At 52.2% G+C, this 18,017-nt stretch overlaps 2 protein-coding genes across 4 annotated transcripts in view; one reads left to right on the top strand and one right to left on the bottom strand.

The window, feature by feature from the left end:
- LOC131830132 (uncharacterized) overlaps positions 1–18,017 on the top strand; it is a 59,529-nt gene that overhangs the window by 16,382 nt on the left and 25,130 nt on the right. The gene's annotated exons all lie outside the window — the stretch shown is intronic.
- LOC131830070 (uncharacterized) lies at positions 4,847–15,315 on the bottom strand. Of its 3 annotated transcripts, XR_009353065.1 has the most exons (9): positions 15,205–15,315; positions 13,148–13,282; positions 11,545–11,615; positions 11,055–11,079; positions 9,207–9,280; positions 7,031–8,504; positions 6,549–6,573; positions 5,974–6,047; positions 4,847–5,601 (listed from the first exon to the last, which is right to left on the bottom strand). XR_009353065.1 is itself a non-coding variant. In XM_059172480.1 (6 exons), the coding sequence occupies exons 1-6, from the start codon at positions 15,230–15,232 to the stop codon at positions 8,151–8,153; spliced, it is 687 nt and encodes a 228-aa protein (XP_059028463.1). In that variant the 5' UTR covers positions 15,233–15,315; the 3' UTR covers positions 7,010–8,150. The 3 variants fall into 3 exon arrangements, 1 of the variants encoding a protein (XP_059028463.1); XR_009353064.1 differs by lacking the exon at positions 4,847–5,601 and having other exon boundaries at positions 5,694–6,047; XM_059172480.1 differs by lacking the exons at positions 4,847–5,601; positions 5,974–6,047; positions 6,549–6,573 and having other exon boundaries at positions 7,010–8,504.

The following is an 18,017-nucleotide window of genomic DNA, read 5'->3' as shown; positions in this document are numbered from 1 at the left end:
GTGAGCTGTCCTGCTCCTGTGAGCCAGGGGGCCTGTCTTGTTTGCTCATTTCTCACGTGCCTGAAGTGGGAGATGAGGCCACCCCACCACTGTCTCTTCGTGACTAGTGTCGTCCGGGAGCAAGCCGTCTGCTGGCTTTTGCAGGGTGGGAGTGCAAGGCTTGGGTCGTGCAGAGAGAGGGCCTCAATGGGGGGCGTGGAGCCCTTTGCCAGAAGGTCACCGTGCCTAGGCTGCCTGGGGTCCAGTCCCTCCAGGCAGCCAGGGCCCTCCCTCCAAGATCAGCAGCTCCTGGACGACAGCGCCCAACCACCACAGGGAGTTGCAGGGATCAGGTGGAGGTTCCCCGTGGGATGTTCTCAGGACCTCCTAGTGCCGCAGGGACTGGGATCTTCCTCTCCTCTCCTCTTTGTGGTCAGAGGCTAGGGCAGCACCCCGGGTTTTGTGCTGTTTGCTGAGATACCCACAACAGGGACGGGGCAACGAGAGAAAAGATGTGTCCATGTTCACCGGCCCCTTTTTCTGCCTGACTCACCCCGTTCCCGGGTCCTCCTCCTCTTCTGCTTCCCTTGTCGTTTGCGCCAAGTCCACTGAAGGAAGGTTTCTTGAGAGCTAAGAGCAAGAGCAGAAGTGGGCATGAGCACAGACTCCCCGGCATCAGAGAACCAAGTGGGGACACCCAGGCCCAGCCTCCCTTCCCGAGGCCCCTCCAGCCGGGTGAGCCGTGCCCTGCCGATTCCCAGCCCTCCTCCCTGCTCTGCTGTCCGGGGCTGCTTCCCAGAGTCCGCGGTGAGGGGTCAGGGTGATGGTAGGAAAGGGGTGAGGAGAGCTTCCCAGGGATTTCATGCAGCAGTTCCCATGCAGAGCCCGAGTGCCTGCCAGAGACGAGGGCCTCCGGGGTTGGCGTTGTCAAAGCAGGGAAAGGAGAAGAGCTGGGCGGAGGCACTTAGGGACAGAGGAGAGAGGAAGCCCAAGAGATGGAGGTGGAAGTGAATTACAGGCGCAGGGTGGCTCCTTCCATCGGAATCGCCTTCTGTGGAATCCTTCTTCGGGTTAGGGAGCAGCGAGGGTGCTGGGGTTGGCCCTGAGAGAGAACAAAGGGGAGTTAGTGCAGGTGACGACCCACGGCCTGCTGCTCTGGGGATGCTGGGCTCTGCCCTCAGTGGGGTGCGTCCCTAGCTCCGAGTCCTCCCTGGCCTTGGTCGTTTGATCTCCGCAGGGTACAGGGGGGTCTCTGGTTGCCCACCTGTTCTTCCCACCTCCGATTCTCTCCAAGACCCGGAAGCCTGGATGTGTGATCCTTTCCCCCCTGGAGGCTGTCACTGTCCCTAAGACTGCCTCTGCAGGACTTTGTCTTTCTCTGTCCTTGTTCCTGTCCTTCCCTGCTCTCCTTCGTCCTCCTCCTCCTCCTCCTCCTCCTCCACCTCCTCCCCTAGAGATGCTCCTTGTCCTTCCCCTGCCAAGCTCCACCAGTCCTATTGTTGTCCAGGAGGGGGCCACCAAGGAAAGAGAGGAGATATCCTGGGTCCCCTGGAATCAATCCCCCGATCCGTCTGTGCTGGGAGCAGCTGTCATGGGTCTGGGATTGCTGGGGAAGTGCCGGGAGAGATGGCCCACCACGTCCCCACAGCCCATGTCTGCCCAGGGACTGGGATGACCTTCCCAGGGACGTGTTTCAGGGAACGCAACACCCTCTGTTTCCCTAAGTGTTACAGAGGTTGAATGGAGACAGGAGCATGGGAAATTGTGCAGGCGCCCTCAGCTGTTCAGGGCTGGAAAACGTCCAGCGGTGTGGTTACTGAAACACGGGATTCCTGCCAGTGCTCCTGCTGAGGCTTGCCAGGAATGGACGGGGTCGGGGTGTGTGTAGGGCCCTGGGCAGGCCTGAGGAATGTTTGCCGTTTGGGCATGCCTAGGGAGTGGGGAGCATGGCCAGGGCTGTGGGCCAGCGAGGTGGGTTTGTGAGAGGAACCATGACTCCCTGTCCCTGCTCCCAAGAGGCTCTGTGCTATGCTTCGATGCCAGCTAGTGAGAGGTAGAGTGGACCCGGGGCAGCAAGTGTGTGAAGCAGGTCCAGCAGCCCCTTCACACAGGCCCGGGGGACCGTGGCCCATGACAGGGGTTCTCCAGGGCAGCTGCATGGGGCCATCCCACCCTTGGGAACACGTCCCCAGGTCAGACTCGGCTGGGGTGTGAAGGCTGGCAGAAGCTCCGATTTACGGGAGCCTGTGTAGTGAACCCAGGGGAAGTACGCTTTCCCTTCTGCAGCTCTGGGCGTCCCCTTGAAGTACAGCAGCTTGGAGAGAACCAGGATGGTTTGGTAGTGGAGGTTATGAGGGAGAGAATTTAGACCTGTCTTATACCTCCTGGCTCAGACCAGAACGGAGTGTCGCATAGTGTCGCTTGCCCAGGAGAGTGCGGTTGGGGCCGCCAAGTCCTGAGCATGACTAGGTCTGGGCCCGTGCCAAGAATGATGCAGAATCTCTTGTGCACCATTCCCGAGAGGCCATGAGCAAAGAGGCCAAGCTTTGACGTGTGGCAGTGGCCAAGGGAGGCACGAGCAGCTCCTTCAAGGAGCCACGCAAGGAGTCGAGTGGTGATGACAAACCCAGCCTACCCTAAAGGCCCGTGGACACCTCGTCTGTTCTTTTCATCCTGAGAACGTGACATGAGCAAATCATGCCTGTGCCAGAGCATCGCTTTCCTTGGTGGTTTTTGACCCACCTTCTTCCTTCTCCAGAGCGGCAGGGGCAACCCCATGTTCCTGGGAGCCCTGTCCCAGTGTTCCCCTCCTCGGTGCCATTCCCTACCTGAAGAGATTTCGTCCTCACTGAAGGAGTAGTCCTCGATGCTCTCTATCAGTAGATCTGCAAGAACTGAAAGAGGAGCAATGCCGTTAGGAGAGAAACCGCCTCACCCCTTCATCCCAGGTGCGTTGAGATGTCTCTGGGCCGTGCAGCATCTGCCTGACCCTTCTGCAGTGCTCTCAGAGGTTCACGGGGCTGGCGGAGCCGGAGCCCTTGGAGGAGACAGGGATTGGAGTTTCATGCCTTCTAATGAGACCAGGACACTGCAGCAGTCACCTCAGTGTCAGTTCTGCATGCCCATGACCGCTGTCCCCTCCCAGCGCAACCATCAGAAACTCCAGTCGTTATGGGACTCTTGACGTGTGGCTAGTGGGAATGAGCAACTGGACATTTTTGTTCCCTTGATGATTTCCGTGTACTGCGCTGAGATAATAAATGACTGTGTATGATGGATCCTAGACAGACTCTTTCCTGGATCACTCAGCACTAGACACAAACCAGGAGCGAGAGAGGAGGCCTGCTCTCCTGTGTATTGCTCGGGCATCAGTGGCTGGCTTGACAGGGATGTTGATCAAGGGAAGACGTTCCTGGGCTCACACACACCCACCAGGTGCTGCTGGAGGTCTTTGGACCCGAAGAGATTAAGGTGAAGCCCCAGTTCCTAGAATAAATGGGGAGCGGATTCCGTGCAGCACTGATCGAAAGCATACAATGTGATGCTCTCGGGACAGAGGAGCTGCTAGAATAGATAAGGAAACCATAAAGGAACACAGCGAACCACGACGTTTCTGAATATGAAGAAGTCGGTGGTGGGTCTCTAGAAGCTGACCTTCCAATACCTTGGATGATTCCCCCGAGCCAACAGGAGGGTGCTGGCATACAAATAGGCAGGGGCACCTGGGAGCGGAAGAGAAATGCCCAAGGAAATGCGCTCATGTTGGCATCACGATGCTTCCCAAGAGGACCGCCCAGGAAAAGCATCCTCTTCTGAAACAGTGAACAGAGTGAAAAGGCAGCCCACAGATTGGAGACACCCTTGGCAATCCTTATTTCAGAAAAGGTGTGTTCACTGACAAAAAGGAAGAACAACAAAGAAAACCAACCAAACAAAAGAAGACCGGGATTTCACCAAATGAAAGAATCGAGAAAAAGACTGGAATAGTCTGTGCTGCAAAGGGAACGAATGACTCGGCCAGTCAGACAGACATCGTACGAAAAGATGCTCAACGTAAGGCATCGTGAGGGCAATGCGAATCCAAAGGATGCTGAGCTGTGGCATTGTCAGTTAGGGTGGCGAGGACCCAAACCAGGAATTCAAACCCAGGACCCATGTTGGAAGGAGGCAGAAAATTAGAGACTTTGTATGCAATTCATGGAATGCAGACTGGTGCAACTACCCTGGAAAAGCCCGTTGAGTGTCCTCGGAGAGCAGCGAAATGTACTCCCGTGGATTCCGCGCATGCGAGTGAGAAAAAGAGATGTTGGAAAATCAGATTCTGTTCCAATACATGTTTCTCATGAGAGAAAGTCTTGTTGTCTGCCAAAGAACCCTGAAACCCTGATTTGGCTCTGTTTCCATTCCCAGGCACTGAACTCCCTTGAGTTGTCTCTTGGCCCAAACCTTCCGAATCTAACAAGGCCCTCTTGCATGGACAGATGGCCAGCGAAATGGGTGATGATTGTTCTGTCACCCCTGTTGAGGTTTGAGGTTCTCTTTGGCCACCTTGCGATGCACAGAGCATCCTTCGTTCCTGCATGGAGGGGGCCCAGGTGCCCCCAGTGATGCTCAGTCCCTGAAGACCACCTCATTCCCCTTGGATAGGACACCTTTTGGAACCACCTACAAGATCCCCAGCAAGGACCAGTGGTGGGTGTGGGATTTCCCTGGGAGAAGGCCAGTTGCATTCTCAGACACAGTATCTGCAGGGAAATGGTAGATCTCCATGGAGAAACACGGAGTGAATTGGCCCCATCTGTTCCCTGGCCACTACCCCTTTGTGCGGGTCATCCCCAAATGGGCTATTGTACGCGGCTGCCCCGGAAGCCACCTGCAGAAGGGAGGAAGTGTGTCCCCGCACTCAGTGTTTTCGATGAGGTTGGGAAGACGCATCGTGGGGCCTCTGATGCAGAGATGTGTGTGTGTGAGTGCAGTGTCAAGAGGGAGGTGCTGTGACCATTCTCGCCCGAGAACTAGCTTGGCGGGAGAGCCCCATGGACACTGACTCAGTAACAGGGATTGGAAAAGACACACTTGTGTCTTTGGGGCACAGTCTAGCCCTTCCTAGTTAGCGACGGGATTTGTTTTCTGGGGGAATTGATGTGTATTTGCAAGGAAAGAACACCTCTTTCAATTGTAGGTGTTGAATAGTTTTCCCATGAATGGACGTTCATGACGTGACAGTGATGGGAAACATCCCTGAGAACGCAGACACCATTAATCGCCATTTTGAGGGGACCAGACACGTTCGAGAGCACAGCATTCATCCACCTGACACACACACACCAACCCTGCGAATCACAGCACATGGATTCCCATGGAAACAGACCTTGTGCCCAGCACCCGATCCTACAGCACCTAAGAGCAGCACGGTAGCTTCCAGGGCCAGGGTCACGAGGCCTCGGGTCTCAGTCCGGAACGTGACCCTTAGTCTCGTTGCAACAGGATCTGGATTCTGGGTAGCTCTCAAGATGGAGCCTGCAAGGAGGCCCCACCTTGCCCATTGTCCAGGTTGCTCAAAAGCAATGAGTGACTCTAGAGGACAGCATACTTACCATGCTCCCTTTCCAGCAGGGCCACCTGTGATTTCAGAAAAGAAAACATGATGAACATCAAGTCCTGCCTCGTCCTGTGTGCACAGCTCTTTTGGTCTCTTGGTGATGTGCAGGGTCATGGGCAGTGATATGGAATCCACCTAGAGATCGCATGCCCTGGGTCCATTGGTGGCACGGCAGTGTCAGTAGCACCCGTGAAAAAGCTAAGGACCCTGTGGACTGTAACCGAACCTGCTGTTTCCTTCAGGGTCTTTGAAATGGGGTGTCCCTGGCTAAGAGTCGCTCCCTCAAGAATCTCCTCACCAAGGACATTGTACGTGCTGAGGTGTTCGGATCTGATTGCGAGTATCAGGGACATAAGGGATGCTGTACCTCACCTGAAGGCAGGCTAACTTACCACCTTGGTGAAAAATGGGACCTCTCCTTCTGTGCTGTCCACGTCAAGGTCATCGAACAGACTGTCGAGGGGATCTAGGTGGATACACACAGAGAGTGTCGGGACCCCGATGGGACTCTTCGGGAATCGCTCGGGGAGCTTTGCTTGGCGTGCACGTGTGGACAAGTGTGTGGAAGTGGGGAGCTCATCAGTATGGACTGAGCTGCAGTGGGCCCTTCCTGGATGGAGGATGAAAGGTCCTGGAGAGGAGCAGGGATGTGAATAGAAACTCTGGCTCCTGTTGGAGCTACAGGGCCTAGGTTAGCTGTGAAATAGTCCATCTCCAAGGCACACCTACTGCCTGTCCCCAAACCTGCACCACCTAACAGCAGCGCAGTAGTTTCTGGGGACAGGGCCATGAGGCCACGGGTCTTTTCCCAGAAAATCCCTTTCTGTTACTCCGACCCTTCTTCTCAGTCCCGCCGGACCTGGAATCAGGGTGGTTGTCGTCGTGGAGCCTGTGAGGAAGCCCCGACCTTTGCCCTTTTCCAGTTTGTTGCAAACAAGTGAGTGACTCTAGAGTACAGAATACTTACCGCCATCCCCTTCCAGCAGGGACACCTGTGATTTCAGAAAAGAAAACAGTATGAACATCAAATCAGGCTTTGTCCTGTTTGCATGGCTCTTTTGTTCCCTGGGGGATGGGAGGAAGCCCGATGCGGAAGTGTGCTAGAGGCCCGTGAGCCACAAAGTGTGACAAGAGCAAAATGAGTCCTCTGCAGATGTGCCCAGTCTTCCTAGAGGTCCCACGTTCCAGGTCCCACTGGACAAAATAGGTGGTAAGGAGGAATAGCTGCTACCCATACCAAAGCTCCCTGCCCTCCAGATGGTAGGTGATCCTGCTGTGGTTGTCCCAGCCCCCCTGCAATGCCTTCGGGCTTAGGTAGCATTTGGTAACAGATTCTCTCTCAAACTTCTCCCTACCCTGTCAATGGTGCATGCTGAGATTTTTTTTATGTGACCTTGATTTAAAAAGCCAGAAGAGTTTTGTGTCTCCCCCAAAGAAAGGCCAGCCTACCACTCTGGTGTAAAACGGGGCGTCTTCCTCATTCTTTCCTGTTGAACGCTCACCCGCCTGTCCATCCAGCCAAGCTAGGGAGAGATCCACAGAATGGTCAGTCCACTGGTGGGGCTCGGCAGGAAGAGCTCAGGGAGTTTCGCTTGGGGTGGGCGTGCCCGGGAGTGTATGGCGTGGGTATGGACTGAGCAAGCTGCTGCTGCATCGAGAGAGGTCAGGGCAAGGAGCAGGAATGGAGGGAGAAATATTGACTCTGAACTTGAGCTACAGGGAGTGGAATCAGGGTGACCTCTTCAAGCAGAAAGGGTAAACACTAAGAGACACGTTCCATACTGACAGGCAAGTTCCTCCAACCAGCGCCTGTGTCATGGTCATGGTCAAGACCGTTTCTTGGCTGCTCCCACCTACCTCTCGCCTCTTCTAGGAGATTGTATTTCTGCAGAAGAACACTGTGTGGCAGGGTTGCATTCAATGCAAGCACAAGTACCCTAGAGGTTTCTATTTGTCCCTGAGTCATGCAGGGTCAGGAAAACCAAAGACCCAAGATTTCTATGTACTGACATCTGACCATTCCAACAGAGTCCCCATCCGCAAAGTGCTGATTCTTCCCAGTCTTTCCTTTCCTGTGGCATGTGGGTGTGTCCTTGGAGTCCGCGGGACCCAGTTTCCCAGGACCCAGCTCCCCCAGTCAGGATCCGGCAAGTTCACGAGAGCGCAGAGGCCAGGCGAGAGAAGGGCACTCTCTAACCTGGCCATGTAGCAGATTGTCAGGAAGTCGGATCGGGCCCCGAGCTAATGATGAAGCTTTCCTGGCCATTGCCATTTGCCAGTGAGCCTTCCCTCTATGTGCATTCAAGATGGAAGCGTTTTTGTAAGGCTGGTGGTGATGTTTGGGTCGACTAAAGTAGCTTCTGATTCCTTTGTGTTTTGACCCTGTCTGAGAAACGTCCCGAGCTAGGACAGATGTGGGCCCCTTCCTTTCTCCCCGTCCCTGTCTGAGGAGACGGAATCCTGAGCAACCCTCCAGGTGGAGCTGTGGTCAGCGAGGAATGTGGTGTCCTAGCGGGGTGTGTGCAGCAGGAATGAAGGAGGTTTGGCTTTGAAACTTTGACCCATGCCCTCAAGTCCATTCAGTGGGAGATGTCTTCTGGTGAAACGCACGTAGTCCACACACCCACATGCCCGGTCCCGTCGCATCGACCCACGTGAAAGCGAGCCCCAACCCTCCGACGCACCAAGCACACCGCCCAAATGACCTACTGGTTTGCAGGGACTGTAGCACAGGGTCCTGGGTTTCTGCAGGACACTCCGTTTGTTCAGTCCGCCCCAGCCTCTGTTCCCGGGAGGAACTCAGAAGGGGGGAAGCTCTCCAGACCAAAGGAGGAGAGAAAACCCTACCTTGTTGAGTTAGATCTGTCCCCCTAAATGGAGTGATGGGGGAATAAGCATATGGGGTGTATCCAGTCGCCGCCTCCTGCAGTTGGAGAAAGGAAAACCCAGTGAGGATCCCCGCACCCTGTGCACACCGTGTGCACACATCTCTGTGCCCTTGGTGTGTGTCGTAAGCAAGCTAGATGCGATGCGTTCATTGAGTCTATGATCCAGAGGAGGAGGAAATGACCTCCCGAAAATGACCCCCTTGTCCTTGGCTCCGGCATGTTATGTCAAAATTCCCCCATCCATTTTCGTCAGCAACTCATTCCAAAGCCATTTCCCATAGACAGAACGACCTGGTGGAAAATGCTCACGACCATCCATTGCCTAAGCAATGGTGGTGCCCGTCTCAATCTGCTGTCCGTTAATGGTATAAACTCACGGCAGGCTCTCAGCACCAAGGACATGGTCTCTCCCCTCTGGCATGTCCATGCTCAGACACTTTCATGGAAAGAGAAATCAAACACTGGCTGTCCCTCAGAAGCACAAAATGACTTTAGCGAGCTGACTGAGTGGCTCAGACATTGAAGCTTCTGCCTACAGCTCAGGACCTGATCCTAGGGTCCTGGGATGGAGGCCCACATTGGGCACCCTGCTCGAAAGGGGAGCCCGCTTCTTCCTCTCCCTCTGCTACTCCCCCTGCTTGCGCTCTCGTGCACTCTCTGTCTGTCTATCTGTCTCTCTCTCCCCTTCTCTGTCTTTCTGTCTTTCAAATAAACAAAATCTTGAACAATGAGTTTACCTGAGGGAGAGTCAGAGTTTCCTCCTCGGCCCTCAAAGTGGGTAGTAGCTCTTCCATCAGGTCATCGTGGAGAGCTAGGAGGATACAGAGGCACCGTGAGGACACTGGTGAGACTGCTCAGGAAGTAGGAAGTAGGCGGGGAGTTTGGATGGATGAGGACAGGAGGGGAGTGTGGGGGCTCGTAGGAGGTACAGGCCGCACTGCTGCCGGGCCTTGTCCTGGTGCAGAGGGGAAGGGACGGGAGAGGAGCAGGGAGGAAACGCGAAGAGGGTTCTTGTCTTTCTAGCTAAAGTGAGCCCGATCAAAGCCAAATAGCCAGTCCAGGACATGGGAAGCCTAATCTGGCTTCTGTGTGAAGACCGAGTCCCATAACCTCTCCTGACTGACGTGCCACTAAGGTGTCCCACGCTGCTGCTTTGGACATCAGCTCTGGGCCCAAGATCCCACATGCTGCGACTATATGCATCACATCTGTGTAAAATCTTGCACAGCATAAAAAGCAGCCTTGCTTGCCAGGCTGCATTCAACCCTCAGGAAAGGAGCCTAGTAGTTTGCTTCACTCATCCTTTGTCTTCAGAAAATGCCATGTGCAACACTGGAGAGCACGGACATCGTAGCTTCCGTAAACAGCCGGCACCGTCGATAAGTGTGATAGATTCCTTCCACTGTTCTTGAGCTGTCCCGTGTGTGTGTGTGTGTGTGTGTGTTTCCCCTGATGACAGTGGCTGTCCGAACCCTCCCAGGTGTTCTGACCAGTGGGAAGTTGCTTACACAGAGGAGTCTGGGAGTGTGTGCTGATCGGCTGTAGGCCTGCTTTGCAGGAGATTTGCTCCGGGGATGTTGGGTCCAAAGCTTCCACCCAAGCTTCACCTTGATTTCCTATTGGCCAGTGGTGTTTGAGTGTGTGCTTAGAGAATTTGAACCTTCCTGAGGCTTAGGGAAATCTTATCAAGTACAGTCAGTTCCCTCCGTGATGCTTTTCTGCCATTGGTCGGTCGTGTGTACACACTGAGACCGGCTATGACCGATGTTGCCCTGTTCTGTCCTCCACGGGTCCACACGCTTTCCAGCCATGTGGGCTTGAGCATGAGGATGTGGCTTTTCTCTGTGCACTTGACTCCAGGGACCAGCCTGTAATCTTTAAGGTGGGCTTCTAAGCTTGCCCTGGCTTCTGTGTCCATGGAAGCCACTGTGTCATGTTGGGTCCTGTCGGGGACCATCATAGAATCTAGATATTTGGCTGTGTGCACAGATGCTGATGGCCCTTTGCTAGCTAGCACCCATGGTACATCATGACGCCCTGGCTCAGGGACTAACACAGGTGGGTAGGCCAGAGCAACTTTCAGATTGGAACCTGAGCTCCAATCTTGGCTTTCCAAGTAGGAGGTCAAGGGTTTGGACCCTTCATCTCCGCACCATGCCCGTCCCAGGAAATCAGAGGGAAATGTCCTCCAGGTACAGCTGTGGGGAGTAGGGGAAGGAGTATGTAAAGTGTGCCAGGGTGATGAGAGTGTTTTGGAAGGGGGACACTGTGATTGTGATGGAAGTGTGAGAAAGATCTGGGAAAGACACACAATCCTGTTCACAAGCATAATGCATGGGGACACACACACACACACACCCACGCACACACCCACGCACACAGGGCCTTCATCCCACGTGCACACAGATCACCCCTTCCCTATGTACGAGTTCTTCCAGGCCCTGTTTGACGTGGTGACCGTGCCTCACCGGACAGTCTCGGTCAGTATCCCCCAACCCCCGTTCCTTGTTGGAACCCAGAATCAGGGGGCAGGCTTCTTTGTACTCTAGATTTCCTCCCAGAGCCTGATGGTCTTAAATACGTACAGCTGTCCTTGCTCCCAGCGTCTACCTGCGATTGGGGAAAAGGAAACACAGTGAGGATCCCAGCATCCTGTCCTCTGTTGGGCCAGCTCTTTGGTTTGGGGAGGACTTCAGGCAGTTAATTGGATGAGGTCCCGTGGTTGAGTCCATGTCCTCCCACCTGAGTTCAAGAGGACCATTTGAATGATGCCAGCATCATTCAATCTCCGAAGTCCATTCTGATCAACAGGCAGAACGTTCTCTTTCAAGGAGAAACCTTTTCTGCTGAAGAAGGTGTTTGATCCCATGGAGTTTGTAACTGAGGCTGTCCTGTGTCCTCACCCTTTTTGGGTCCACTGTGTGTAAGAGGTCAGACCCAGCATTCCTCCACGAGGGGAGACTGCTGCCCCCTTCCCCTGGGAGATAAAGTGCCAGATGTTCATCAAACTCCACTGATGGAAGAAATCAAGGAAGCACCATTTCTGTCTCTGAGAAATCAGAGAGGCGAGCTTACCTCACGGAGAGTTGGGGGACCTTCCTTTGTCCAGCTCCTAGGAAGGTCCTTGGACTGGTCCTCCACAGGGTCTAGGAGAACAGAGAGGAGCTGTCAGGACATTGGCTGCGCTACTCAGGAATGACTTGGGGAGTTAAGTCTGCTGGATGTAGATGCGGGGCCAGAGGGAATGGACGTGCAGGGTGACCAAGCAAGGCCTGACTTGCCAGTGGGCCAACAGTGGTGGACACAGTGGTGGACGCAGTACACAGTGGTGTACACAGAATGCAGTGGTGTACACAGAAACACAGAGGAGGGGAGCAGGATGGAAAAGGGAAATGGGGCCTTGGCTTTCTAACGGAGGGGATGTCATCAGTGGGAACTCTCAGCGTCTGTCTGGGAAACACTCAAGGCACCCTGGGTTTCAGGGTGCAGTCCCCTGAGCCCTCCTGCCCACTGTGCAGCCAAGCCAGCTTGCCACTTCTTCAGCTGGTCATGGGGCCTGTTCAGCTGTCTCCCCTGCACCTCTGCTGTGTGACCCTCTCGCTCCTCTATCGTGCCTTGGAGTATTGGGTTTTTCGGTGATGGAATCTAAGTACTGGGGACGGGTTGTATTTGTTAGTACATGTCCGTTCGGTGACACTGCTGACATCCGTGATACTTTGTAGACCGCACTGCCATCTACGGGGAAAACGTTGCCATCCTATCTCATGGCACCTGTGTACCCGTGACGACATGACCAGCCCTCCCCGTTTCCTCCCTCCACTGTCCCTTCCACTTTCTGGGTCTACGAATGTCCCTACTGGAGTGTCCTCAAAGCCTGGGATTGTGTAATGTACCTCTTTCCTTGTGTGCTTGCTTTCAAAATGTGTGTTATGTTTCCAGGTTCCATCTGTTTCGTAAAATATTGGAAACCTTAGTTTCTTCTTATGCCTGAATTGCACTCTATGATGTGTATGGATGCCACTGAATGTGTTCTTTCCTCCCGTGATGGATTTGGGGGCAGTGCCTCTCTGGGGCTATTGGGAACCCAGCTGTGTGAGACATTAGTGCGCAGATTTCTGTCTGTTTCCAGAATGAGAAGACATCACCGAATGCATTGGCCCCATTTGTAGAACGGTAACCACGTGGAATGTACTGGGTACTTGAGTTCCCCAAATGTGGTGAGGTCGTTCTGTTCCTTTTAAGATACGTAGCACACCCATGTAAGATGTGGCTAATGGGCGGAAGTGAAAGGGGGACATCGTGAAACCTCCTGTCGTATTCTGTTCCATTTTTCTGTTCAGCGTTCCTGGCAAAAAACATAGTCTCTTCCTTCCTACACATCTAAGAACCATGTTTCCTGGGGAGACCTTTAGGGACCTGTGTGTTCCAGAAAGACCTAAGATCCATCCCTTCAGCTAGTAGACACTTTTTTCCTGTGCTCCTTGGTTCAAGTTTGAATGAGGATCTCATCGTGACTTGTGGACTTAAAAGGGGACGGACGGACGGCATAGAGGGAAATGGCTACCAGTGAAATCAGAGGACAATGTGTCTCAGCAGTTTTAAAAGCTTCGGTTATGTCTGTGCTAATGAATGACAGAATGTGTCTCCAATCACCGTAATGAGTCAATCCCCAAGGTACCTTCCTCGGGGTCCTCAATGGTGAAGACCTCATTGTGGAGGGAGAACCGGACTCTCTTCTTGCGGTGGCGTTGTGGAGTGGGCGGCGTGGGTGGGGGCGTCTCCACATCCTCCAGGAGACACTCCCCACAGATTTCTGGGAGACGCACAGAAATAGAGAACAGTGTCGGCACCTTGTCATCAGGAGCCCACAGGGGGATTGGAAGTCCTTTCCTTCTAGTCCATCCGTCTCCTGCCCCTACTCGCCAGCTGCCCAGCAGGCATTCCTCCCTCCAGGTGGGACTTAGGAAGGAGTCACCATGTGCTGTGCTCTGAATTCCGCCCCCTCCTACACCCACAGGTTTTGTGGGCAACGGCTTGTATGGAGCAGAGACAGGACAGAAAAGCACGCAACAGAGCGCCGTGAGCACGCATGATAGCCTCGGTCACATCCACTGAGCAGCTACACCTACCTGAGAGTGTTCCCCAGAACCCTCTGTGCCCTGTTTCCCTGCCCTCCGGCCTAGACGTTAGTGTGTCACCACGGTGTCCCAAGTGATTGAGTCCAAGGAGTGCCTGGGACCTAGGGGAGGACTGGATGCTTCCCAGCCGCTCAGCAGGTGTTGAGGAAGGGACCGCCTAGGGACTCAGCTAGACAGCTGGCTGCGGGTGAAGCCACAGTGGAGGACAGTGGAGGGCCCTGAAATATAGGGTGCCGAAGGGACCATCCAGAGTTGCCACCCTGATGAAGGATGGATCTGGGACAGGAAAGTCGTCGTTTCCCTGTGGCCGGAGATCCCCGAGCCCCTGACACCAACCCACGATGCCTGCTAAAAGGTCCTGAAGCCCTGAACCAAGAGCTGCCCTCACAGTCTCAAATCCCTCTGTGCCAGGGTTTCTGTAGGGGAGAGCGAGGGCCACGAGACCAGCCTCAGTCCTCACTCACCTCTGTGTTTGGTGCCCTGACATCAACTAAGTGGTGGTTTCTGCCCAGTGGGGCCCTAGTGAAGGACCAGGAACGAGTAGCTTGAGCCACGTTCCCTCACCTCTCTGCAAGGTCAGCCCAGTCGCCCAAGGCCGTCCTGAAGGCCAGTTGAAGCCCAGGCTCCTGGGGTTCTGCTTGGCTCCCAAGCTGATTCAAACTCCCAGCAGTCGCATAGGACCTGGCCGAGAACTCGCTTGCCTTGAGCTCACCAGTCCCGAGGAGCAGTCGATGGTACAAACGGACATGTAGGTGGCCATGTGGGCTGGGAGTGGTTGGTTTCAGGAAGGAGACAGATGATGCTGAGTGGCCCGCTCTTGCCGTGCGGACTGCTCTGAGGAGGCTGGATGGAAGTGAGGCTACCCTGGCTGGCGTGAGTCCCTCCCTGCTCTCTCATTCTTCGCCAGCATCCCCTGTCTACTCTCAGGTCTCTTGATCCCCTCTGGAGACTGTAGGTTTAGCAGACAGTCTCTTGTCTCCCTCCCTAGGCCGGACCTGGAGAACCCAGCCCAGCAGTACCTTTGAGAGCAGCAGACAGTCCACTGTGCAGCTGCCGTGTGTTCTGTCCACCCACCCGGTGGCACAGCCCGTTCCCGTGCACTCCCAGGCATCAAGCAGACGGCCCGGGAAACCCTGCACATCAACCCATGAGACCACCCCGCTATCCTCCAGTGTCTCTCCTTCTGAAAACAGCTGCATTTCGACCTCTGACCTTTCCTCTCCGATTTTGTCATGTCCATCGGGAAGAGGAGACCGGCAATTCGTTCCCCTCAAATGTGGTGCCTGGGTCGCACCAAGATTCTCCTGATGCAGGGACAGCAGTGTGGCATGTGACTTGTGTGTTGTCCCTGTAGGACTGTGTCCGAAATGGGCATTCAGAAAGAGTACGGTTTTCTGAACATCGAAGTGCTTTAAGGAAGGCAGCTTCCCCACAAAATCCCAATGAAATCACCCAGACAAACGAACAAACACAGGCATCCAACCGGGAGGGGGAATCAGAGGGTGGAGAGGAAAAGCCAAAGAGAAGAAGCCGATCTCTGTGAAAGGGAGGCAGCCAGCTCCAGAGAAGAGAATTGAGAAAATCGATAGGCACATACCTATACAACAGCAGTTAAGGTTCCCCATCGTGGGGACTGTTAGTCCTGTTCACCCAACCGCCAGGGGCTCGGCTCACAGAGTGACAGTTGAAATGGAACGTTGGATGCGTGTCATCAGGTCACCGTGGCGATGGCTCATGACAGAACTCTGAGGGTGTCATGGAGGGAAGGGGGTGGGGGAGGGGTCGATGGATGATGGGCAATTAAGGCACTTGTTGTGCTCAGCTCTGAGTGGTGGAGAGAAGTGATGAGTCCCTGAGTTGTACTGCAGAATGCAATACTGCGCTGTACATTAACTACTTGCATTTTTGAACATTAGAAAAAGGATACTCCTGAAGGCACCTAGGGGACTGAAATGTTCATTTTCCTATCTGCTACTCTGGAAAACTCCTATTTATACGAGATTGTTTCACAAAGTCTCTCCAGGAGTTCTTGGGTGGCTCAGTGGGTTAACTATTGGCCATCGGCTCAGGTCCTGCTTTTGGAGTCCGGGATCAATCCTAGCATCAGGCTCCCTGCTCATATGGCTCATATGTATAGACGAGAATGAGTTAGGAGTAGGTTAACTAAGTTTCTTAGGCATTAATGCTGCAATCAAGGTGTTGCTTGGGACTCCTTATCTAAGGCTTGGTTGGGTTCCCATCTGTACATACGTGGCAGAATTTATTTCTGGACAGCCGTAGGAGTCACAGTAGCTTGTTTCTTCTTTGAGGTCAGAAGAAGGGTCTCTGATATCTTACGTTCCTTAAAAGACTCACATGTGGGACACCTGGGTGGCTCAGTTGGTTAAGTGTCTGCCTTTGGCTCAGGTCATAATCCCGGGGTCCTGAGATCAAGTCCCATGTTGGGCTCCTTGCACGACAGGGAGCCTGCTTCTCCCTCTGCCCCTCACCCTGCTTGTGTGCTCATGCGCTCTCTTTCTCTCTCTCTCTCTCTCTCAAATAAATAAATAAAATATTTAAGATAAATTAATAAAAGACTCACATGATCAGGTCAGGCCCACCCAAGTAAATCTCCCTTTTAGACCAAAGTCAACTGATTAAAGGATCTCATTTATACTTGCAAAATCTGTTTTGCCGTAGAATGTATCACAATCACAGGGACTTAAGTCTCTTCCATTTAAGAGGAGTTTATGTCATGTTGTTGGGTCCATTGGAGGTCGTCATCTTAGATTCTGCCTATATAATTAGTGTGAGTTTATCCATTCTGTTTTCCAAGGTAGTTTTGGTTATTCTTGGCCATTCAAGTTTCTATGTAAGTCTGAGAGTAAAGTTATCAGTTTCCACAAAAATATCTGCTAAGATTTTAATTCTGGTTGTCTTGAATCTATAGGCCAATTTGTGGAGAAATGAGATATTTTTGTAATATTAAGTTGTCCAAGCCATGAATATAGTGTATTCATTTACTTAGGGATTCTTTGTTTTTTGTTTTTTCAATAATACCTTATACATTTCTGGAAAATAGTCTTGTTTTTCCTAGTAACCAATTTTTAGTGTATGACATGAACATTGATTAGCTGTTTGTTTTGATAACCTGGGAATGATATGTCTCTGTTTCTTCTTGCTGTATTTTCCACAGTGGTCATTTTATAAATGGATGGTATAAAAGCTATGAACTGTATAAGACAGTCAGTTCAGTTATGGGAAGAAAATACTTGGGTATCTTCTTAGATTTATTGTAATCCATAAAAAGAAGAATGAAGAAATCTAGTATACAGTAAAATGGATATACACACTAATGTGCTGTAATTATGTAATACGATAAATACAGCTACATTGGCAATCGTTACAGTATATAACCCTATCAGAGTTATACCATGTTACATGCCAAATATATTCATCTGAAAAAATAAAAGTGACTTAGGAAAAACAACAATAATGGAATTTAATATATAAATTGACATTGTAAGTTTATTGTTTATAAAAAAGGGTTTCCTTAAAAAAAAAAAGAAAGAAAGAAAGAAAGAAAGAAAGAAAGAAAGAAAAAGGTTTTCTACATGGAACAGTAATCAAACATTTTGGACACCCCGTCCTACAGGAGTTATGTTCAGAATTATTAAATAGCATTTTCCCTGAAGACGACTGTAGCTCTTTATGTGAACATAGTCCCAGCAGTCCTTTCCTTTGTGTTCACTGACTCCTTTAACTACATTTTAAAAAGATTTTTATTCTTTTGACAGAGAGAGACAACACATACACACAGGGGGAGAGGGAGAAGCAGACTTCCCATTGAGCAGGGAGCCTGACATGGGGCTCGATCCCAGGACCCTGAAATCATGACCGGAGCCAAATGCAAACACTTAACCAACTGGTGCCCCTTAACTCCATATTTTAGAAGTGTGGATGGTTATGCTCTTGGCCCAGGCTCATGAATGATACTATGTTATCAGTGAAACCTGCCCTAATAGCAGGAATAGAACTTTTCTCCCCTCTGTAATCTCACTCCACTTTGCACCTGTTTTACTGTAGTAGGATTTCATGCTACATGGTAGTTGGATGCATCATGCTTGTGTCTGTCAGATTATATGCTCCTTGAGAACAGTGATATGGTTTTATTGGTTTTCAGATTCTCAAGGTAGGAGAGTTCTTTATGGCATGTAGGCACATGATGGGATGCCGGTAACTTCTCACACTGGTGAGGAATGTCTGCCATGCTTTCTCCTCCAACCAAGTACAAAGGTATGATGATGTCTCTATTTATGGTAGAACTTTTTTATTCTGAAGCCCACTTTAATATTACTACTGCTAGCCCAGAAATCCTTGCTAAGCCACTTACTGGCTTAGACGAGTCACTTAATATCTATGAGCCTTTGT

Source organism: Mustela lutreola, chromosome 4 (assembly GCF_030435805.1).
Source record: "Mustela lutreola isolate mMusLut2 chromosome 4, mMusLut2.pri, whole genome shotgun sequence".
Taxonomy (NCBI): domain Eukaryota; kingdom Metazoa; phylum Chordata; class Mammalia; order Carnivora; family Mustelidae; genus Mustela; species Mustela lutreola.
Note: the sequence above shows the minus strand (reverse complement) of the source record. Positions and strands in the feature narration are given on the sequence as shown.

What these genes read in the sequence shown, in the direction of transcription:
- LOC131830070 (XM_059172480.1), bottom strand. Translation starts at nt 15,232, where the DNA reads ATGGGGAACCTTAACTGCTGTTGTATAG. An exon ending in CCTTAACTGCTGTTGTATAG is followed by an intron (nt 13,283 to 15,204) that starts GTATGTGCCTAT and finishes TGCGTCTCCCAG; the next exon opens with AAATCTGTGGGGAGTGTCTC. An exon ending in CATTGAGGACCCCGAGGAAG is followed by an intron (nt 11,616 to 13,147) that starts GTACCTTGGGGA and finishes CTGTTCTCCTAG; the next exon opens with ACCCTGTGGAGGACCAGTCC.